At 43.1% G+C, this 24,905-nt stretch overlaps 1 protein-coding gene across 7 annotated transcripts in view; it reads left to right on the forward strand.

The window, feature by feature from the left end:
* Positions 1–24,905, forward strand: part of PPP2R2B (protein phosphatase 2 regulatory subunit Bbeta) — a 453,354-nt gene that overhangs the window by 312,178 nt on the left and 116,271 nt on the right. The window contains exon 1 of one of the 7 annotated variants that reach the window (XM_046000721.1): positions 11,612–11,638. The exons of the other annotated variants lie outside the window; for them this stretch is intronic. Coding sequence (XP_045856677.1) covers positions 11,617–11,638 — 22 coding nt within the window. The 5' untranslated portion in view covers positions 11,612–11,616. Of the gene's footprint in view, positions 1–11,611; positions 11,639–24,905 lie in introns of those variants that run through there. 7 annotated transcript variants of the gene reach the window in all.

Here is a 24,905-nt window from a genome sequence, read left to right on the forward strand (position 1 = left end):
ATAATTAAAAAGATGAGAGTTCCCAACAATGAGATCCAAAACTGCTCCCCCCTCTCCCTTGCCTCTCATCTGGTTCAGTTCACCTCTCACACATGAACCCTTGGCCCTCTTATTTCCTTTCCTTGGAAGTACGTCCTCAGCTTCCTTCGGGACCTGGAAAGGAAAGGCAGGGAGCAGGGAGGGTGGTGAGAGCCGTGATCTGATTCCAGTAATCGGTATCGAGTCTCTAAATGGGAGGTACTGCGCAAACCCTCTCCATGTATTGTAGGATTTCCATTATCAAACCAGCCCTTTGAGGTAGGAATTGATTTTCATCCCATGTGTCAGCTGAGCAAGTAGACATGTTGCATCTCAGTCTCACTAGAACAGGCAGAGAGTGGGAGAAAGAAGGATTGGAGGCCAGGAGGAGGGGGTAGGTTATGGTCACGGGATCAGGGGGAATACTGACACCAACAGGATAGCAGGTAAGCACATGAACTTTGAAGTTAAGCAACCCTGGGAGTGAGAATTCCAGCTCTTTCACCTATTAGCTGTGGAACTCTGAACATGTACCCATTCTGTGCCTCAGTTTCTTCATCTGTAAAATGGGACTGGTGGAGTACCGACATAGGTAATTTGGAAAGCAAATGAGGTATCACACTCAGAGTACTTAACAGATTTCTCCATCTGTTAAAAGGGGGGATAATAATAGTACCTAATTAATTTACCTTCCCAATAGCCCTGTGAGATAATATGTATAAATAAAGCACTTAAAACAGTGCCTTGAAATGCTTATGGACATTAGCTGTTGTTACCACTTCTCCTATCGCTTTACTGCTAGTCCCGCTATCACCACTACTATTACTACTATTATTGTTGTCATGATTCAAACTAAATCCAATACAGAAGATCGGTACTATCCAACCAGTATGTTGCAAAGACCTTGAGGTAGGTCTCTGGCAAGCAGAATTCCGCCATGATAGTAATTGTCACTTACTATGAGAACAAGGGTGTTTGCGTGTGTGTGTGTTCCTGCTTTACTTTCCCTGCCCTATATCTACAGCTGCCTTTCTCAACCTGGATGCCAACTCCAGGCTTGACCAACAGAGGTTTGCTCTAAAGCTCTAGCCCAAGCTTAGAAAGAACAGTCTTCTTTCAAGGACTCTGTATCCTATCGTCTTGTCTCTCTGGTCTTAAGCCTTGGTGTGTATACTTTATTAGACCATATGTTTCTTGCTAAAAACCAAATGTTGATGGATGGGCTCTAGAGAAGTTATTCCTTTATTTAAAATACAGGGCAAAAGTGGCTCTGCTGGGAGCATCTGCTGCGTTGAAACTTGGTAGCTGTCCCCTCCTCCAGTTTCATATCTTGCAAAAATATTTGTTGACATTGACCTCACGTGAACTTTAACAATCCTCTAAATGCTATTATAACTTTTTGTACCACCCAGCCCTGTGCTTTGGAAATAGAATAAATTTTATCCTTTGTTGCCGTGTAATTTACACTGAATGTGCTACGTGCTACTTGTCTATAGTTTATGGATTATGAAACAGCAGCCCCACTGATGTACATTTGTAAAGGTAGCAGTGCCAAGGGTTCACAGTGGCCTGGAAGTCCAAATAAGACCCACATTTTCTCTCATATCCTATACGTAGAGCCAAGGGTAATGCAGAATAATCCAAAGCGATTTTTATGGTATGTGTATGTCAGTCATTTATAGGCACTGGACAGTGCTTTCAACATAACTTGGCTTTACGGAAGCAGTGAGAGCAGAAAATGGGCTTTAGAGACCATTTTCGTTGGTTAACTGTGTGGTCGTGAGCAAGTGCTGTACCTTTTTAAGCCTCGATCGAGTTCCTGAGCTGTGTGTGTAGGAGTAGAACCAATCTTACAGTACTGCTTGAAGATGAAGTGAAAGGACAGATTTAGACTTTGTAGCCCCATCCCTGATGCAAAGTACTCAAAGAAGTGTTAGCTGTTGTACTTCCTCTTTTTTTGGTTTTCGTATTTCTGAACTTCTTTGTTTTTTTAAAGATTTTATTATTTATTTATTTGAGAAAAAAGAGATCATGAGCCTGGGGGTGCAGGCAGCAGTGTGAGGATGGAGAGGGAGAAGCAGACCCCCTCCAGCAGGGAGCCCTATGCAGGACTCGATCCCAGGACTCTGAGATCATGACCTGAGCTGAAGGCAGCCGCCTAACCAACTGAGCCACCCAGGCGCCCCCTGAACTTACATTTAGTAAATAGATGTTGTCTTTACTGGTAATTATAGCCTGTTGGTGGTGGTGGTGTTAGGATGCTGTTACTGTGCAAGGTAATGATCATCACTTATTTTTCTTGTTTTAGGGAAGCTTTTCTCTTTCCCCTTATATTTCTGCAAGATTGCTCTTCGTTCCTCATTGCAAGGCCTTGAGTTGCTGCGGAAATTCCAAATCCCGCCTTCTTTCTATTTCTGTCCGTCCTCCCTGTCTGTCAGCTGTCACTTGGTTTTTTTCACTTCCTCTGCAGAGGAGCCGGAGTTTCTGTGAGTTGGGAGCTGAGAGCCGGAGGCATCCCATAGAATACTGTCGCTTAGCGCTGCTGCGGCATTTGTGTTAAGCGGGACTTTGCAAACCTTTTCATGAGTGTATGTTTGTTAAAACTCTTTTTTCTCTTGTGGTCAAGAGACGTTATTGAAATTCTGATTCTCCTACTGAGCCCTGCGCTGCTGAGTGGCTTACCTCTGACCTTTCCCCGTCACTGAGAAGCAGAATAAATGAATGATGATTTCAGCTGCCTCCTTCTCTCCCCGTGTAATGAATGAGTCAGCATCAGGGACCCTTTCAGGAGGCCCGAGTCATAAATATCCCTGCGATCCATCAGAAATCTCCACAAAAGGTTGTTTTTAAACAGTAAATGAGGGAAAAGTCCTTGGACCTTATCTTAATCATCACATCAGTGGGATATATTTAGGGTCCTAACTTCGGGGGGAGAAAAGAAAGCTATAGCCAACGATATGGACAGATGAGTTGGAACCCATTGTGAGATGATAAACTTCTCATGGAGGAATGAAAGGCAAAAAAAAACTCAATGTACATACCCAGTCTGCCCCCCACATCTTTGTCCCTCAAGTCCCATTTCTTCCCCTGTCCTAACCTTTATTAAAGACTCAACAGATGCCAGGCCTGGTGCTAGCTCCTTTATTTTCATTATCTCACTGAATCCTCCCCACTAAGCTATAAAACAGGCAAGATTTTCTTCACTGTTTACCAAGGAGAAAATTGGGACCAAGAGTGACTGACACTCCCAAGATCTTACAGTTAATATGTGGCAGAACTGTGCTTTGACCCCAGATCCATCGGACTCCAAAGCCCGAGCTCTTAATTACGCAGTTATCCTCTCTGGGGGGCCAGGGAAAATGAAGAGGGAGAGGAGAATATTCAGAAATGCGAGTTGACCTTCTCTCTGCTATCTAAGATGCTAATTATTTAGCAACAGATATAGTACGGTATAAAGTCTCTGGCAAAATAATTTTATTTTTCTGCCAAGTGCTATAAAAAGAGAGTCCCTAAACAGATACCATAAGACCCAGCAAAGTCCCAGCAGCAGACTGTGTTCCTGGGGAGGCACCGAACACCAAGGACCCAGCCATGCTGCGGGTTTTGCCGACGTTTACAGTGCCGGTAATTGCGACGGTTACACGTACCCAAAAGCGCCGTGTTTTCCCTTCATCCATTCTAGCGAACTCACAGTGCAGTCTGCCATCAGGGATGCCTTTCTGATATGTATGATATTTTATTTATGAGAAGATTAGCAAAATATGATTGTTGGATTCGCTAATAAAGAGGCAATTGGAAAAGGAGCCAGCTGGCATGCCACATGTAGCTCCGGCAGGAAGGCATATCTAATCTGTGTTTTTCTCTCCCAACTCACACCTTGGAGGCGCCTAGAGCTTTCTCCCTCCCCCTTCCCACTAGTGCCTCAAAGACCTCATCAGTTTCGTCTGAAAATGCAGAGACTCTCTGCCTACCTTTCCTGATCAGACTCCCCACGACTCTTCAGGCTGTTCTTTCTAATGATGAAAGTGAATCTTTCACCCATGTTGGTGATGATTTGGTCCGGTTGGGAAGGGTAGGAGAGCAGTGTTAACCAACAGGCTCTGGGGTCCAACAGACCCACAGGTATCTGTTAACTCTGAGATATGGGTGTGGGAAGAACATGGTCTCTGAACCCCATTCAGTGCCTTGGTGAAAAATAGACAAACACTCTTCACTTCTCACTGCCTAATAAGAAGTAATTCTTGTTACTAACCATGGAAGAAAACTCTCAATTTAAAATATTCTATGTATGGTATGCGAGTCATGCAGTAGGACAGATAACGCTGGAGGTCAAACTTTTTTTCCTTCCTAATTTTGATCTCCAAGAGATAACAGTCACTAAATCAATGTTTCTGTCTTCCATCTTTGTTTTCCTTTTGTTGGGAGTCATTGCATTTTTTTTAAGTGAGTTATTTTGTAATAGTTAAAATTATAAATACTCGGGGCACCTGGGTGGCTCAGTGGGTTAAAGCCTCTGTCTTCGGCTCAGGTCACGGGATCGAGCCCCGCATTGGGTTCTCTGCTCATCAGGGAGCCTCCTTCCCCCTCTCTCTCTGCCTGCCTCTCTGCCTACTTGTGATCTCTGTCAAATAAATAAATAAAATCCTAAAAAAATAAAGAAAGAAAGAAAACGAAATTATAAATACCTATTACAGAAAACTGAGCAATTTCTCTCAACGAGGCAAAAGCAAATTTTAAAGCTTTAGAATCTTGCACTCTGAACTCATACACTTCCTTCCTGTCCTTTTTCTTTTTAATGGGTATGTTTACCATAGTTGAGGGATCCACACTCTTTACAATCAAAGAGTCTCTGAGCTAATATACTGAGAGCTTGTTCTAGCCACTATTTTCTCTGGAGTGAAATTTAGTATACAGTTAGTGAATCTTGTATTTCCTAAAAGGTACTTTAGAAAATGAGTTCCAAACGGACCCCTTTGTAGAACCACCTCACAACTGGAGTATGCCGGTTCTCTAGGACGAAACCCAACCCCCAGTCTTTTGGTGCTTACTCTTGAAACATCTCCTTGAACCAGAGCCATAATGTATGTTAGAGTTAGAAGGCCATGTAAGTCACTTTGTTCACACATCTATTTAGCCAGAAAATATGCTTTTCTTTTTGGAATCTGGATTTTATATGGCCATCCAAGAACCCTGCAGATTGCCCAGGATTTATGAACATAATGGACTTTGGGTAATTTACATAGCAAAAGTAGACTAACTACTTTCTACTAACTACTAACTTCTTAGTTTTCTTAAGTGAGATTCCAGGAGTCTGAGTCTGAGTCAGAACCTTGTAGTTGATAAGACACTGACTAAAGGACCATACTGTCCAGATTTGAAGCTTGCCTCCGCTACTAAGTGACTTTAGGATGTTAGGCAAGTGACATAGCTTTCCTCAGCCTCAGTTTCTTTCTATGTTAATTAAACTAATATTATTAACCTGTAGTTGTGTTGTGATGATCTAGCGAGTTCATGTATATATGGTGCTTAAAAGAGTATCTAACATACTGATGAGTAAATATTAGTTGTTGGCACTGTTTCCAGTAATCAAGGGTGTCTGTGTTTATACTCGGCCATACCCTCTTCCAAGGGATCCCCCAAAATATCTCTCTTGAACTCTGAACTTTCTGGAGGCAAAAACTCCTGTGCTCAGTTCTGTCCCCTTCTGTACCTGGGACACCACCTAGTTTGGCATAGGAGCTTCCTAGTTGGCTCAAATTGGCTAAAATCCCAGTTTTCTCCAGTTATTTGATGCCTAGGTATGACTTGACTCCAGATCATGTGGGGTGGGTGTGTAATGGTGGAGAAGGAAGCCTCATTGGGTGGTACTGCTCTTTGCCCACAACCGGCCCCCCAACACCAATTCTTCTCTTTAACTCCCAGTTGTCTCAAGACCGAGGAGAGACTGTGAAACCAATAGCTGTTGGTGAGATTGGTTTCTCATTTTATATGATTCCTTCTTCCTCTGTTGCAGCAGCCTGTTGATGTTTCACAGGGAAGACCTCCGTGCCTCAGAGTTACCCATTCATAGTTTCCTTGTCCTCATTTGCATTCCCTCCAAGTGCTGTGTAGGTGCAAGGGGTTGAGTGGGGAAGACACAGGCCCCGCCCTTTTAGGGTCTGGTGGGGAAGCGGTACAGTAGATGTTAAGTACTAATGGGACTGGTTCTTGGGCAGGAAGTTCAGAGTATCTTGGGAGAGTCCCCTAACCATTTTTTTTTTTAAGATTTTATTTATTTATTTGACAGAGATCACAAGCAGGCAGAGAGGCAGGCAGAGAGAGCGAGAGGGAAGCAGGCTCCCTGCCCAGCAGAGAGCCCGATGCGGGACTCGATCCCAGGACCCTGAGATCATGACCTGAGCCGAAGGCAGCGGCTTAAACCACTGAGCCACCCAGGCGCCCCTCCCCTAACCATTTTGAATGGTAAGGAAGTTCAGGTATTTAGCTTTAGTAGAAAGCAAGACTCCTTAATAAAGAATAGAGTAGGGAAGGTATTATGCTTTCCCTTGTTCTATGTGCTTTTGTATTTTCTGTTCTGAGAAGAAATTAGTACATTAAAAATCAGGTTATTTCCTGTAACTCGGTGTTTTGTGGTCAACTTATACCACCTTCAACATATGGAGGAATTAAGATAATTTCCTTTCAAGACAGGCTTTCTAACATTGAGATGCACATATGCATATCCAAGCTTCCAGACACTTCCATCCGTTTCCCTGTGACTGGTTATTTCTCCCTCTGAAATGTCTTTTTTTTTTTTTCTTTCCGAGAGTGTAGTGGAAGAAAGATAGGGTTTCTTCATGCTGTGTTTTTCTTTCTATTTTCCTGATAAAACTGTATCACGGCAGAGGAACTCAAATCTAATCTTCAATATATTCAGCATGAAAGCAATAAAAAGCATTAATTCACTCCAGAAAGAGCGAAATACAGTTGGGTACTCAAAGGAAGAATCACCATGGAAACTGTTTTCTTGAGATTCTGTCCTCTCTGGGCTCCAGGCACGACTAAGTGAAGAAAGGAAGGCAAAGGGAAGAGAAGAAACACACTGCCCTTTCTGTTGTCACTAAAATGCTGCAGAGGAATTGCCATGAATTATTGATTGCATGAGTAGAAGTATATATGAATTAGAATTATTAAACTGTTGTCTTTTCAGTGAGTGTGTAAGAGCACACAGAGAACGTGTTCCTCACTGTTCTCCATTCCTTGCTGTCAGATCCAACTGAGCAATCAAAGAGCTATCCGCAAGGTCAAAAGTTGGTAGAGAAGTACAAGGAATTACGATGATTAAAGAATTCTGGGAGCCAGAAGTAAAGTACAACGATTTTGCATACAACTCCCGTATACACTTGCCTTCATGTACCATGTCAGGATGGTTATGGTTTCAGAATTTTTTCAAAGATATTAAATATGTAAAGATCAGAGGCCAGCTCATGCCTTTGGGACCGTGGTAATGGGATGTGATGGAATTTCCCAAAGGATTTCTTTTGGATTAAATTCATTCTGTGTTGATGTGCACGTGCATGCATCTCATAATATGCCCACTTTTCTTGCCTTCTCTATTTTTACCAGTCCATAGGTTTTCTTCCCTGAAACTATATATCTCTGTTTAATAACTCTGGTAAGAACTGCCATGTGTTCAATGTTTCCTATGAATCAGTCACTGGGCTGAATCTTTTGCCTGACACTATTAAGAGCATGGACTTGTATTTGGGTAGGATTGTTCTTATTTGGCAATATGACTAATGCAGTGAGTGTTCACTAATAAAATCATTATGTTCTTATGTAATTCTCACAACAACCCTGATGAGAAAGTCCCCATTATTTAGATGAGGAAATAGAGATTTTGTGACAACAGCTGCATATACTCAATCACAGAACCAGTGAGTTTCAAAACCTGGATTTGAAACCATGCATGACTCCTAAGTTCATGGTTTTAGCAGCAACACTAAGATTTCATCCTTGAGGACACGGGCAACCTGCCTTTTTAATCTCTATATGAGGTAATAACTGCTGAGGGTCTGAGCACATACATAGGCCCTCAATGTATTCAGAACAAGTACATATTTAGAACCCTGAATACCATTGTACCAGGTACTATACTAAATACAAAAATTGGAAATAAGATAAAGTCTCTTCCTTCAAGTTGCATACCATCTTCAGGAAATGTTGTCATGTATGAATAACCAAAGTAGTCAAAGGTTCAGAGATGAGGGAGATTACTGAGATTCATGAGGAAGATTCATTCTGGTCTTTCCAGAATGAGAGGAGCTGCCAAAAGGTCAAAAGAAAGGAAGGGAAATGAACAGTTTGGGTAAGACAGCATGATTTTAAGCATAGAGGTGGGAGTGAGTGACAAGAGTTTGGGGACCTGCCTGATGGTCAGGGCCTGTGTTTTAGTGAAGGAAGTTTGAACAAGGAAGTTGATGAATGGGCCATGAGTGAAGAACCTTGAACTCTGGAGCAAAGAGGTCTGCATATTATCCTGTCAACGCAGTGAGCTTTCAAGGGCTCTGTTTATTTATACTAAAGTATTAATTACTTTGAGTAGAGCATTGGTTACTCATGTTCAGCTCGAAAATTTTTACATTCCTATACACCCACATCACCATGATCAAGGATCAAGGTATAGGACACTTTTAGGACTCCATGCCCCCTCTGACTGAACTCCTCCACATCCCCAAGTTATCACTGTCTGACTTGTCTGTGAGTGTTCAAAGGAAGTAATAAATAAGCAAATGGCATGGTGGAGGTTTAAAGACCGATGAATGACTTTCTAGGATGTAGCATGGACCATGAAGGTGAGAGATGTTAAAGCCAAGAGGGCATTATAAGGTTCACAATCCCTCCCTCCCTCTGTTCATTCCATTCAGTGTGTGTTGGACACCTACTGTGTACCATACCCTTACTTTGGGGCTACCACCGTAACCAACACACTCCCTCAGTAAGAAGACCAACAAACTGAGACACGGTTACTTTCCCTCATAGCAAGTACTAAAATAGGAGGAAGCCCAGGCTGCACTTTAGACGGGCACTTTGACTTTAGTAGGGAAGTCAAAGAGGGCTTCCTGGAGGAACAGGTGCCCAACCTGAGACTTGAGGACAAAAGGAGGTGAGCCAGACCAGGACGGGGATTGGGAGGGAAATGGGTCCAAGGGAAGAAGGAGCATGCACAAGCAAACAAAGAAGACAGGTGGCCATGTTGAGGTAGAGGCTTGGGCAAGAGGAAAATGGTCACATACAAGGGGCTTTTCAAGTGAGAGAAGTAGCCAGACCTAGTAAATGATCCTCTGTCACACCAGGTCTTCTCAGCGTGTTATCCTGGTCACCTGATTGCGCAACAGTCAGTATCTATCACTGGGAACATTTCAGATGAGTAGTGTGGCCCACCATGTTGCTTTTATTGTAAGTAGCCCACCAAGTTGTCCGTCATTTCTCTCTGATGTTGAGCCAGAAAAACCAGTCAGGCAATGAGACTTCCAGCATCTTTCCCCTCCTTCTTTAAGATGAAGTGACTTTCTTAGGTTTTTTACATTCTTTATCTCCTTTTTTCTGGAGCGGTCTAGGGCATGCTGACTTGCCAGGCCACCCCTCTGCTCTGACTCGTCCGGCAGGCTTCCTTGCACAGCCTTGAGCACGCTACAAGGCGTGCACCCCGCTTTCCTCTTGTCTAGGAACAAGTGACACAGCGGGCAAAACGTGGCCTCTGTAGTCCTCCAGACCTGACTAAAGGCTTAGTCCTGTTACTGACTCTCCTTGTGACCTTGATAAGTTCATGTTTCTGAGCTTCAGCTTCCCTGACTGGAAATAGTGATACCCACTGTGTAGGATGTGAGTGATGAAAATGTAGTGCAGCTAATCCCCAGGGCAGTGTCTAATACATAGTAGATCTTCCAAAAATGTTATGCAGACCCAGTAATGCAAAGTGGATCAGAGTAGAGGTAGACTGCCTATGCTCCAGGGCTCTGCCAAAGGCTGCTGGGTTACTCTGGGTGAGTCACATAAGCTCCCCGTGCCTCAGTACTCTTATCTATAAAATGGGGATGATAATGACATCTACCTCATGGTTTTATTGTGAGGGTTAAATGAGCTAATGCATAGAAAGTGCTTCATATAGTGTCCAGTGTGTGTGTATGTGTGTGTCTGTCTCTCCCTGTTATATCCCCCTTAGTAGTGTTGATGTTAGTGTTAGTAATTATTTTTGTATAGTACTTGGTCATATGTTTGCCTACCTTGTAGAGTGGTTGCCAAGAGCAGCTAATGAAGAGGTACAGTGGCTCAGTGCCAGACACAGTGGGTCCCCAGTAATGTTTGTTGAATGAATGAGAGCAAAATGCTTCTCTCTGAATGTTTTCTATAAATGTTTCATCTTAATGATCAGTGGGAGCCTCCTCATGGAAGGAAGAGCCAAAGAGGTTCACAGGGTGGCAGCCTGGGCTCGGGCCTGGTAGATTCTGATTATGTCAAACAAAATACATTCAGATCAGTCTGTTTGGCACCATTGAAATTGTGCCAATGAGCAGCAAATTGTGATTTCATGTTGGGGGAGTGCCAGAATCCAGATTTACAAATCAAAGCAAACCTACCTGTTTCTAGTACCCTCTCTCTCCCCTCAATGGGTGTTGCTTATGTCTGAAAGAGCTTCTGGATGTTTCACAAAATCGGGCCCCAGATGTTTGAAAGACTTTTGCAGACAAGGTAATCAATCCATTTGGTGGCCAGATGCTGTCTGAACATTTTCCTGCTACAGCACTGTGAGTTTCTAAATTCATTAGAAACATAAATTAATTAAATCTAATCAACAGTGGGTGATGCAGAAGATTAAACAGTGAAAAACAAATACATTTCCAACTGGGTCATAACAGATGCAGAGAAAAATACTCCACTTTGGAGGTGAAAGTCAAGTTAACCCTTTGTATAATATTCTCAGAAAAACCTTGGCCACACCTGAGACCCCAGGGGAGCCTCTGGTTCTTCCCACATAAGTCTGCCCTAGGGAGTTCAGTGACTTCTCAAGAAATAAACTGTGGATTTCTCTGAATGAGAAGGGTTCTGGAGTGGTCTTACTTGTTTAGGCATTCATAGGGGAAAAATATCCACCATGCTTTTATCATGAAGGGGTTCTGGAAGTTCTGCAAATCACATTCACTATGCATGTAGCAGTATTTCCCAGGAGCATAGCATAGTCAGATAAATTTTTAAAACAGAGGGAAGCATCCTTCTTCATTCCATGGTAGAGTAACTTACCTGAGTTCAGCATTCTTATTTATCAGTGCTGAATCCCCAACACCAAGAAGAGTTTCTGGCACGTAGTAGGTGTTCGGTGATGGATTATGAATGAACTTGTTTCCTATAGATTTCTGACTTACTGATTTGCCCAGATGCGTCCCCAAGATGTGAGATAAAGTGTGAGCTATTTCCCAAAAGTATTTTGACATTTTCCACCCATAGATCAGAATCTTGAGAGACTGATAACGCATAGGATATATTTTAGAAAATTCAGCTCTAAAGCATTATTGTATAGCACCCCTAACCTTTGTCCCATATCTTTTACCCTCAGTCTAAATGGAACTGGAGAAGACTCGGGGTGAGTAAAATTGTGAATTTATGGGGCCAACTTTTGGGTGGGAGGCTGTTCTTTAAGGATGTGCTCAGCTCCATGGAGAGGCCAGTCTTTAGCTGTAGAATTGACTCATTCCACACTCTGGTTTGCCAGTGTAGACAAATGGCCTCAGGCTCTATGGAGAAAGGGGTTGCTTCCTTATCTGTAGCCTCATGGAGGTATCCATTTCCAGAGGAAGCCCGCAAGCACCCAAGACCAGCAACGGCTAACTCAGATGCCTACAGGAGCCAAGTAACATCACAAATGAAGGCAGAGCGGCAGAGAACAACCTTAGGAGGACAAAGGGGAGCTGACAGTTGGCCTCAAGGTTGGGGAATGGTAGGGAATGGTGGGAGATGAGGTCAGTTCAAGACCTTGCGCCCTTCTAAAAGGAGGCAGCTACTTCCCAGCCCACGCCAGGAGTGGCTGTGGGGGGATGCCAGTCCAGTGGGACCAATCTATTGATTTCTAAGAAATAGAGAATCTGCATTGTTCTTACACAACCTCCTAATTTCTAAATGTCAGCATCTTGTTCCACAAATGGGAGATCTTCATGTGAACTAACATTGTGGTGTTGCAAGAAAACAATCCCGCTGTCCAGATATGTCCGTACACTGCTGTTGGTGTTCTCTGGACTTTTTGGTCCTGTGATGCCGAGTGTGGGGCCTTGCTCTGCTTCTCTGGGATCCAAGGTAGCGATCCACGTGGAGCAATAACACATGATCTTAGTTACCGAGCGCCTACGGCGTGCTAAGCCCCGTGCTCGGCACCGTACCTTCCGTAGTTAGTGTTTATAACGTACTACCAGAATGGCACCTGCATCATTCGATTTTACAGATAATGAAACTGAGATTCAGAGAATTCAGCGGACTTGTCCAAAGGCATGTCTGTCATAAATGGCAAAGCTGAATGGGGTCTTTCTGACATCAAAAGGGATGTTGTCCACCACTCATTATATTACTTTGGGTAAAGCATTATTCTAATTCTTATTTAGTGGTTGTGTGTGTCCATGCTGAGCACCTTCCATAAACTGACTCATTTCAGCCTCTGTATAATACCACCCCCATCGCACAGATTAGGTAAACGGTGCTGAAGAAAGGAAGTAAAGAATTCTGCCCAGTGATGCTGGCATTGAAAGCAGGGCCGGGAGACTGCTGTTGACTCACAGAATTGCTTCTCAAAACCACGCCCAGGATTAGGCACAGAGAAGGTGCTCAGCGAATAGTTTTCCAATGACAGCAAGCCTCATTTTCAGATGCGTGCACCGGGGATCCTGAGCCTAAGGCTGTGGCTGGTGCCTCTGGGTAGCCAGCTCTTTCAGACCCCTTATTCCGTGTGACTCCCTGGCACCCGGCACTCAAGCAGCCTTCACTCTGTCACTCTGCTAACTGCAGGCATGCCGAGTAAAGAGGGACAGGTCCTGGAAGCTGGCTCAGCTGCTAATAAACTGTCTCATCCGGGAAGCCCTGCTCAGCAATCAGGCAGTCCAATTCAAACCGCGTGTGTGACTGAAATAGTTCACTAGGTCAGACTTCTTGGCGTAGAAAGATCTTCCCACCCGGTCTCTGGTGTTCTATTCTCTTTCTTCCTGAAAACTGAACAGGGTGGAGACTGGCTTAGACAGGGAAGAATTTAAGAATCAGAAGGGTGTGGATACATTTTACAGTGTGTGAGTTTTCATGTGTGTGATTAGCTTAGGAGAATAAGGCAAATGAAGATCCTGAAGAGAATGAGGGAGGCTTATTTGGTTTTTAAATTTTCATGATTGCACAGGGCGGCTACACCCAATTTGACTGAAAACCAAATGTGTCTGTGGTGTGTGTATGCGTGCATGCATGAGGACAAGAATAGTATTAGAGGGTAACGATTAACAAATACTCTAGAAAAACCATACTTTCATTGAACATCAATTACGCGTCAAAGATGGAGCTGCAGGCAGGAATAGCAAGGTGAAAAAAATTACTTTTTTTTTCACCTTTTTACTTGTGATCCCTGCCCCAGTGAATTTTACAGGCTTATAGGGGAGACGGACATTAACAATAAACCCCCAAACAAATCTATAACAAGGAATTCGGGTAGACGCTTTCAAGGGAAAGAAAAAGTGGTATAGAGCTGTGTAGACTGACTCTAATACACGCTGTCTGAAAAGGTCTGTCTCAGGAAGTGCTGGTGAAGCTGAAATTTAAAAAATTAATAGGCACTAGCCAAGGAGAAGGGAGGAGGGAGAGTAATAGTTAAGGCAGAGAGAGCAGCATGCTTGAAGACCCCAGAGTGGGAGGAAGCACGGCATTTACGAGATCCGGAAAGCAAATTGGTGGTGCTAAAATGTAGGGAAGTGGGGGGGTCAGGGAGAGGATTTAAGATGAGGTTTGAGTGGCTGAAAAAGGCCAGTTTCTACTGTTTGCTTAGTGATAAATTACCAAAAGGTTCTATTTTCCAGTGGTTTCCTTAAAATGGCTTCTGGTACATTTTACTTTTGATTTAATTTCAGGTGACGATTTGAGATTGTGGCCAGTTAAGTCTGTATCTTGAGTGTTTGACAGTTTTATTTCTTATGACCTGATAAAATAAATTTCTTACCGTGGACTTTGCAGGAAATAATCAATGCATCACAATCAAGGCTAAGAACCTCTCATAGTATGTGTTGGATAGAAACGAATTTTGCTACTGCATTCCACAGTTACTGGCTCTCTCGTGCCCTAAGCTTTTCCATACTCCCCAAGGGCAATAACTTAGATGGTTGGAATCAGTATTTGATACGTCCCCAAAAGTAGAGTACTTACAGACATGGAAATATGTTCCTTATTTCCACTCCTCTACATCTGCTGTGCTTAGAGAAAGTGCTTCTGAAAATGGGCTTGGCACTTGATTTCTCAAGTACTGGGTTTATTTCAAAGATGTCCCAGGCCATGAACCTACAGTCCTGACCCTTTTAAAACAACAATAATAAGCTGTAGACAGAAATGGAGCATGTGAGACTCTCTTTTTCGGGAAGAACTGTGATGTGCATTGCATAGGCCAACATTCAGCTGTCCCTGTGAGGATATTAGAACTCCGCATGGGGACTGTTTATATCATCTGCACTCTGAGATCTTAGATACTGATAAAGATGCTATCTGTTAAAGAAATAAATGGGATTCTGTCTTCAAGGAACTTATCGTCTTGTTAAAGAAACATCATGCACACACACAGAATAGCAAAGCATCTATTAACATTTGTACCATAATTCAACAGTCGTGCCCAGTGAGAAAACACTGAGTTAGTCAAGTTTTACATGGCATTTATTGGTAGAGCCAAAGATGGGTAAAATAGGAACTGTGCCCTTAGTGAAATAAATTTCATTAAGGAGAGAGAACAAGTACATTCTGTTATGTAGCTGTGTACGTGGGAATAGCTACGTAAGTACCTCTGGATAGTCCAGAGACTTGGGGGGAGCTGTGTGGGGGAAGGGATTATGTTCCAATCAGGGGAGCTCACGGGAGGTGTCACGGAGTAGGTGGCATTTGAGTTGGCCTTGAAGGATTCGTGTGTTCACTTTTTCATTCAGCCACTAAACAGGTATTTTGTGCAACTCTCCTAAGTGCCAGTCCCTAAGCTGTGTCCCTGGACTAAAATGGGGAATAAGATCTTAGCCTCCAGGGACATACATGTCAGCAGGCACACGCAATGGAAAGAAGATCTTGGGGAAAATGAAATTGCTTCACAGGCAGTCAGCACAGACTGCATTTGCATAGGGTCCTGGAGTTAAAGTTGCTAAATTGCCGGGTGGGTGACAAGGAGTACAGCCGATCGATGGAAAAGTTAAGGCTGAACCCAGAAGATCCAACCTGCCAGGTTAAGAAATAAAGCCCGTAAGTATCTATGAGTGGAAGACGAAGACAGGATAGGAAAAAAAAAAAAAAAAAAAGAATGACCCACAAAAGCAAGGAGGGACAAGAAACAATAGAAGGCAGAGGGAATAGAAGCAGGATGCAAAGGCAGGTGACAAATGTAGGCTCTGGGACCAGAGTTGAGTACCAGTCCCAGCTCCCCTATTAGCCTTCCAGATGTGGGCAAGTTATTTCATGTCTCTGAGCCATTTCCCCATCTGAAAAATGGAGGAGGAGACTGAAATCGTGGAATCCAAGTGACATTTAGATGACATCATATAAAACACACAGCATGGATCCTGGCCAAAGAAGGTGTTCGATAAATGAGCCTGAAAATATAGGTTAAGGAAGAGAGTTCAGGTAAAGGGTCTATTACTATGCCTGGCACATAGTAGACCAGATCAGTAAATCATTGTTTTGAAAGAAAACTTTGATAGAGTGGTATATTTCTGAGGCTGAAATATCTCAAGGCCAGGCAAATAGCTAGTTAATTTCAGAAGGTCTTTTGCATGACAGTTGTGATCCTCTCCCGGCAGCCACACCGTAATAAAGGAATGTTCAGCCAGAAGAGTTTTCCATTGAAGACTGACTTCCTGGCAGGGAGATCTGCAAATCACTTGGAAAGTTCCTGGCACCGTCACCTGGGTCTGGCTATTTGCAAAGTGTCTATAAATCTTCCACAGGGCCAGAGAGAGTATGGGTTTTTTCTTTCTGCTCTGACAGACTTGTTTCTTTCTGTGCGATATTAAGAATGATGGTGAAAATTACCCAAGAAAGGCCATGAGGAGGTCAGGCTACCCATGTGCAAGTGATCTTGAAGTTGACTTAGCATTTGAAAGTATATGCAGTTGAGGGGCACCTGGGTGGTTCAGTGGGTTAAAGCCTCTGCCTTCAGCTCCGGTCATGGTTCTCAGGGTCCAGGGATGGAGCCCAGCATAGGGCTTTCTGCTCAGCGGGGAACCTACTTACCCCTCTCTCTGCTTGCCTCTCTGCCTACTTGTGATCTCTCTCTCTGTCAAATAAATAAATTTTTTTAAAAAAATATTAAAAAGAAAAAAAAAGAAGTATATGCAGTTGAGCAACCTTCTCTCCAATCTGTAGACAGGAGGTAATGGACCTAGAGCTGTATCGCAACAGAAGAAATAGAGTCCTTTCTGCTCCTGGCCTCGGAAGATGAAGGAAGGAGGGAGGGATGGAACATGGAAAAAGAGAAAGGGGAGGAAGGAAAGAAGAAAAAGAGGGATAGAGAAGAGGAGGACAAGCAGGAAGGGAAGAAGAAACAAAAAGAAAACCAAAACATTATTCTTTGATTCAGGGTGATCACATGGACATCTGATATGTTGTTCTGTGGGAGAAATTCTTGCAATACTACGTGCTTTGAAGGTCCTGTTAAACCTTCTATGAAGATAGGGTTTCCATAGCATTTTTCTTCTTAACCATCTTTTGCCGTGGGTGGGAATTGAACCTGGGAAGATTCGATTTCATCTCTCAGTGGTGGAGCAGTCCTGGGTACTGACTTGTTTATTCAAGCATGCGTGCCTGCATTCATTCAGAAGTTCAACCTTCTCTCTTCTTCACCATTCATTTTTCCCTAGCTGCTGAAACTTTCTCATTAGCATATACACATGCCACTGTTTCTATGATTAAAAATAAATAAATAGGGGCGCCTGGGTGGCTCAGTGGTTAAGCCCCTGCCTTCGGCTCAGGTCATGATCTCAGGGTCCTGGGATCTAGCCCCGCATCAGGCTCTCTGCTCAGCAGGGAGCCTGCTTCCTTCCCCTCTCTCTGCCTGCCTCTCTGCCTACTTGTGATCTCTCTCTCTGTCAAATAAATAAATAAATCTTTAATAAATAAATAAATAAATAAATAAATACACGCTCTGTGGACCTGACGTCCTTTACCATCTTCTGCCTCGTTTCTTTGCTAGGCTTCTCAGCAAAACTCCCTGAGGGGTAGTGTCCACTGTAACTCTCTCTCATTCTCCACCTCCCATTCACTCTGACACGTTCCAACGTTCCACCAAACTCACCCCCACTGATCCATAGAAACCCCACTTGACAAGATCAAAAATGACTTCCAAGGTTCAAATCCAAAGGTCACTTGAAGGCTTTTACCTTGCAGATCAGCAGTGTTTGGTACGGTTGATCTCTCTCTCCTCTGAAATTCACCGGCATCCACAACACTCAGCTTTTTTGATCATCCTTCTCTCTTACCAGCTGCTCCTTCTTCACTTTTCCTGATTCCTCCTCTTTTCCCAACCTCTTAGATATTGGGAATGCCCCAAAGTTCAGCCCTTGGCTTTCCTCTTATTTCATACATTCACTCCCTGAGATCTCATCCAGTCCCATGGCTTTAAATATCATCCGAAATGTTAATGAACTCCCAAGTTTATATCCCCAACTCAGACCCCCTCCTGAACTCTAAACTGTATTTCCGATTAATCTAGTCAGTATCTTTATTTATAAACCCCTCCTACTTCACACGCCTAAAACAGAGTATCTCGTCTTCCCCCAAAATGCTTGCTTCACCCGCAAACTTCCCATCTCAGCGAAGGCAACTCCGTCATTCTGGCTGCCAAGGGCAGAAACCTTGGAATCATCCTGAATCCTGTCTTTCGTACCCACAACCAGTCCATCTGCAAATGCTGTGAAGTCGACTGGGTCAGTATGCATCCAGCATCTGCTACTGCTCTCCACTCACTGCCGGCCCTCGGTCCCAGCCACCCCCACCTCTCACCAGGATTATGGCCACACCCTTCCTGAGGCTCCTTCAGCCCTCTGCTGTCTGCCCCCGGTGATACTTGTCGCACATCAGACCATCTCACTCCTCCACTCAGTCCTCTCCAGCGGCCTTCTGTTTCATTTTTTTTCTCACTTTTTTTAAAAAATTGTGATCAAGGGAACATAACACAAAATTTACCATCTACCCATTGCTGTGCCCATTTCACTTTTAGTAAAAGCCAGAGTGCTTGCTGTGGTCCTCAGAGCTTTCCATTACCTGAGTCTGTCGTTTGTCTGATCTCATTTTTCCCTTGTTTGCACGGCTCTGGCTATGCAGGTTTATTGACACACGTATGTTTCTCTCTGAGGATCTTCTTTCTGTTCCCTGTCGGCAGGAAGCACTCTTCCTTGAGACACCCACGTAGTGACCTCTCTCCTCGCTTTCAAGTCGGCTCAGGGAGGCTTCTCACAACCCCTGTATTTCAAACCTAAGCTTCCCACCTACCTCCCAAACTCCTGATGTCCCTTACTCAGCTGTTTGTTTCCCAAAGTACATGACATACGATGCAATTTATTATAACATTGACTGTTGGGGTTTTTTTGCACAAGTAGATTGTAAGTGCCATAAGGACAAATATTTCACCTATTTTACTAATGGATGTATATTCAATACTTAGGGTAGTGTTCAACACATGAAAGATATGGTCCCCAAATATTTTTTGAGTGAATAAGTGGAATTATGAATAAATCTATCCACACTTACTATTTCTTGATTTTTCTACATCTTATATTATTTGTTGATACCTCAATTGCCACATGAACATGAAATTAAATATAATGAATTTTATAAATACCCAGTTTTCAGTGGATATAAAACAGCTAAGGAGGTACCACAGTGCTTTTGCCTAAAGAATATTTTTTTAAGTTTTGTGTCATGCTGGTGATGGACATCAACACTAGTTTATTTATGCTAGTTTTTACTGTTTAGCTATTATGTGTTAAGTATTATATTCAGTATTTTAAAATAAACATATCCAAGAAAGAGTAATTTTTTGGGGGGGAGGGGCAGAGGGAGAAAGAGAGAATCTTAAGGGAGCCTGCACAGAGCCCATTGTGGGGCTCAGTCTCATAACCCTGAGATCACGACCTGGACTGAAATCAAGAGAGACACTTAACTAACTGAGCCACAGATGGCCTCGAGAGTAATATTTTTTTTGAAAGATTTTATTTTTAAGTAATTTCTACACCCAACATAGGGCTCGGACTTACAACCCCGAGATCAAGGGTCACATACTCTACAGACTGAACCAGCCAGGCACCTTGAGAATAATAATTTTTTATAATCTTCAAAACACCACAACGCCTAGCCATGGAGACAGAGAGAGAGAGAGACTGAAGAATGGAGGGAGTGGGATGGGAAGAGAGAAAGGATCCGAGAGAAAGAAAAATACTGATTCAGAGAACTGTAAATGGCACATTTGGTTCCAATACTTAATATTTTCTTTGCTAAGACCATTGAAAAATCATCATTGTATAATACCTTGTAAACTGATAGCAGCATCTTTATTGTTTTTGACATAGAAACTTCATGTTTTAGGAGGAAAAATCCAGATCTTGTCCTGCTGCATTCTTGTTTCATTCTTTAGGCCTATCTAGAATTTAGCACATGGACATATTGTATTTATTATTCAGTTTGTCCTGCAGAGAAAATACAGAGTTCTTTTTTTTTTAAGATTTTTATTTTTTTAGAGCGTGCATGCACATGAGTGGGGATAGTGGCAGAGGGAGAAGCAGACTCCCCATAGAGCAGGGAGCCCAATGTGGGGCTCGATCCCAGGACCCTTGTAATCGTCCCCTGAGCTGGAGGCAGCCATCTAACCAACTGAGCCACCCAGGCACCCCTAGGAGATTTCTTGAATGCAAGAATATGGATGACATGTGAGTTACCGTTAAGTTTCATTAGCGACTTCCTTTTGCCTTCTAGGTCAAACAATAGGGTTCTTACTCTCTGGCTCCAAGACTTCCATTATAGGGTGTTTGATGAATGAACTCTTTTCCATTTTCCAACTTTTTAAAAAATGTTTTTTTTTAAGGATTTTATTTGTTTATTTGACAGACAGAGATGACAAGTAGGCAGAGAGGCAGGCAGAGAGAGAGGAGGAAGCAGGCTCCCTGCTGAGCAGAGAGCCTGATGCGGGGCTCGATCCCAGGACCCTGAGATCATGACCTGAGCCAAAGAGAGCAGCTTTAAACCACTAGGCCACCCAGGCACCTCTCAACTTTTTTTTTTTTTTTTTTTTTACCATATACCTGTTTACACTGCTTCCAGTCCTCTAGGCTGAAAGCTTCTTGAAGGCAAAGACCATATGTGTTTTGTTTATAGCAAATACCTGTCACCCAGCCCAATGATGTGCACATACTAGGTGTTCACTAAATAGATTCCTTGCATTTCAGACCTATTTGCTCCAAATCCACTTTGGGTGTGTCATTGCTACCTCCATGCCCTCTCCCGATATCCTCTCTTCACCAACCCATTTGATGTTTTCTCTTCCTGTAATTCATAGGATCCTTAAATCTCCGGCAATATGACAAAGGCTTTTTAGGATGAAACCTGTTCTTTACTGATCAGTCTCTGTGGTTCTAAAGTCATAAAATACTCACCCCAAACTAAGAACATCCCATTGTCTCAAACCCCTTAAAATAGGTTTCTTACATTCCTCCAACATAAATATTTTGTTCGTTGACACTTTGTCTAGGGTTATTCTCTCTATGGTGGCCCATGTTGGTGTTGATTCTCTGTAGCTCTCATTCAGTGATAGATTAAAGAAAAAAATGGAGAAGCATCCATCACATATTAAGACACTAAGCCTGAGTTCAATGATGAGTCAGTTCCTTTTCACAATTCAGAGACTGAGAACGACATTTAAAATGGTCCTATTACTGTTGCTAAGTCCTAATGGTAAGTGGTGAGGGCTGTCATGAAGGAGAAGAATGGGGAGCAGTGGAGCTGCCAAGTAAAGGAGGCCATCTGGGTTTTGGGAGAAGTCCTACAAGGTTTCCCAAAATAAATAAAATTGGAGCCAACACACAAACATGTGGGCATTTCATTCCCACAAGGCAGGTGCAGCATCTTTCTAACTTGAGAGCCTCTGGCACAGCAGAATTGTTGACCAAAGACGTGCCAAACAGACTCCATGTCATGTGTGCTTGGGTGGCACATTGCCTGCCCCAGATCTCCTGTATGGACACACAGTCTTGATTAACTTTCTTATTTCGGACCCAGAGTCCCACAGACTTTAGGGTCTGTGCTAGAGACCCATGTTGTGAGATAATAGAGCTGAATGATGGACAGAGTTTGCATTGCCCGGGCAGTTAATTACTCCTCCGCTTTCTGAGAGAGTGGGGAACAGATGGTAGATACCTTGACAGCAGATTCCACTATAAACCATGCAGGCTTGTAGGCAAGTCTGGACTGCTACCAATTTCCCACTGGATTTTTCTGTGTTTGGAGGACTTAGAATTTCTAAAACTACTTTGCCTTTGGGCAGGTCTTGTCCCAATGACAGGAACTTTCTTCTTAGCTTCTGTGTGGTAGGAACCTATTTTGAATGAAAGGCAGCCTCCATCAACCCACATGTCTTGGGTCATCCCACACCCGGTTAGTGCTGGGGATTTGGTCAGTGTGGGGAAGCTTTGTGCATTTTAATAGAAACAGCATGGCGTTCGTTACTCACTGGCTTCCCACCATCTGGATTTTCACAGCTCAGCAAGCATGGTGGGCTCCCCAGACTTAACCGGGAGAACTTAGCTCCTACAGAGAGCATGACTCAGTCCCTTTGAAGTCATAATTTTATGACGGACCCCATGACCAGTTGAAGGCAGGAGGATGCTCATTAGGCTGCTTTCATATCTGAATGGTCGAACAAGTAATGTACCATTTCCACACAGGGGAAGGGGGGAGAAACAAACCACTTCGATGCCGGGAACTAAGCAATTATGAACGAACTCTGGTCACGTGATAAACTGACATGAAAATGTGTGTGTGAGAGCTGGTGCACAGAGGCTGCGGGACCAAGAATCTTCTTTTTTTTTTTTCTCCCAGTTCAGCTGACATTAATAGTCTGGCCCCGTGCAAAGTGCTATGAGGAAAACAAAGATGGAAAGACATGTCTGTTAGTATGCATTTAGATGCAAATAACAGAAAATCTATCTGACAGTGGCTTTTACCACTTGGTATGTATTATTTAACAAGCTGAGACATAGGCTCTTCCTGAGGTAGGTTTTGCCATTCAGTGATGTCACCAAGGACATTGTCCCTTTCTTCTGTCATATTCAGCCTCCTGCCCTGGTCACCTCATGGTCACCTGATGGCTGTCACAGCTTCACGTATCATGGCCACATAAAATCACATGAGAAATCAGTAGTATGGGGGCTCCTGGATGGCTCAGTTGGTTGAGCATCTGACTCTTGGTTTTGTCTCAGGTCATGATTTCAGGGTCATGAGATGGAGCCCCATGTTTGTCTCCACGCTCAGTGGAGAGTCTACTTGAGATTCTCTCCCGCTCTCTTCCCCTCCCCCCTGCTAACACGCTGTCTCCCTCTCGCAAATAAATAAATCTTTAAAAAAAAAAAAAAAAAGCAGCTCTACACAAGGAGTATATCAGTGTAACCAGAAGACCACACCTCCCTTGCTTCCTTCCTTTTATTCAAGGAGAAAAACTTCTTCCCAGAATCTCTGCCTCCTTACCCCCCAGAAGACTTGCCTATGTGCCTCACAGACCATCTTTCATTCCCATTGCCACCCCTAGACACAAGAGAGTCTGGGAAGCAAGAATCTGGATTTTTCAGCCTCTGTAGTGGGAAACAGGCAAGGGAGAAAGACCTGGTGGGAGTAGCTAACTGAAAGTATCTGTCCTAACACCCTGCTTGCCCTTAATATGCTTGGTCTTCCCAGGCAGGCTGACATGAACCCATGCCCATTTTCCAGCACCGTGCTTGCCATTTGCATAGGAAGCAGCACTTGTGAAAAGATCTTGGGAATGGGGACTATTGGACCCTTCTACCTGCTTTCTTTGATGTAGGAGGAATACCAGCGCCAGATGGAAGTTAAAACCAATACGCACAGAATTCATTAATTCAAATGAAAGGAAAAGGATTCAGGATCTAAAGAGCAGGCACTGGTCCGGTGACAAGGGAATCAAGTCTGGATCAGTCAGTGAGTGTGTGTGATACGCACTGGACTGGTCAGGACTGCAAGCACGTGGCCTGTGTACTGGCTCCTTCCGTACCCAAGCCAGACATTCACCAACTGGTCGCCACAATCTCCGAACAAGCCCAGCTATGACATCAGAATCTTCTTCCCTGGGCAGCTCTTGCCAATAAATAAAACTAGTGAGCAAAATGAGATCCGCTTATTTTCACTGCTCAGTGCTTGGTATTTACTACTTCTGTCACTAGAACTGAGCTACAGGAATGTGAGAAATACACCAACTTAAGAAGCTAATGCTACTCCCGAACGAAGGACTGAACACAGTTCTGTTTCAGTACAAAGCAAATGTTGACTCCACGGGCCAAAAACCTTATGCATAAGCCAGGTTTGTGGTACGGGCTAACAAAGGCATGTTGGTGAGTTTTGTTTCCTGCCCCTCTGAAGACACAATTTTCAACAGTGATAATATCTAAACAGTAAGATTAAAAAATGAAATCTTTGACTCTCACTAGTGAGGAAGGAGCTTTGGTTCCCAACCGAACCCTATCCATAGAGACCAACAGTATGAAGCCTCTGTCCTTACATAATGGTTTTTAACATTTGGAAACTTCTCTATCATGGTTGGGCATCGTGGATACACCTCCACATGCATTGGTCCAAACTCCAAAAGCTATATGGCACAAAGAGTGAATTTTACTCTCTGGGAAATTAGAAAGAATTTTTTTTTTTTTAAGTCTACAGAAGCACTGAGATAAACGCTAAAATCTTCTATGCAGTTTGAAAACCAATGAAAATTGTTCACAGGTTAAAAATTATTCAAGGTGGATATTCCAGATAAAAAAAAAATTTATAAAATCCTGAAAAATTAGAAAGAAGATTATAATAAGTTAAATCATTCACATCTTACACTAAAACGTCATTCTGGACTCTGGCTGACAGACTTCGGTCTGGAATTGTGTGTGTGTGTGTGTGTGTGTGTGTCCTTATAGGAGTTAATTATTATTTTCCAGAGAGTTAGATTGTAAGAGAAATTTCATTTTATGTTTTAAGCATCATCTTGGTATTAAAGGGAGTTTTAATAAGCAAACATTGTTTTACCAGTTAAAAAAAAAAGATATATTTTAAAACGACAATACTTTTTAAAAATTGCAGTCATTGCATATGTACTGTTTTATTGCCTGATTTTTTTTTTTTTAATTTAGAGTGTATTAAAATTTTCAAAGAACTAGGCCATTTTGACCCAATCCCAGCAGGCATACTTGGGCACATCCTCTGTGGCCATAACCAGACCTCCTTTTATCCCCCTATTTTGATGGAAACTGTACTCCAACACACTATTTCATTTATCAAAACTTAACAGAGAAAACCCTATCCGAGAAAAATGGATGCTGACTTTGGGCTGTGAACCAGAGCCCAAGAAGGAGGCCACAGTTTTATGCAGATGGAAGGAGTAA

This window comes from Meles meles, chromosome 3 (genome assembly GCF_922984935.1).
Source record: "Meles meles chromosome 3, mMelMel3.1 paternal haplotype, whole genome shotgun sequence".
In the NCBI taxonomy this organism is placed as follows: Eukaryota; Metazoa; Chordata; class Mammalia; order Carnivora; family Mustelidae; genus Meles; species Meles meles.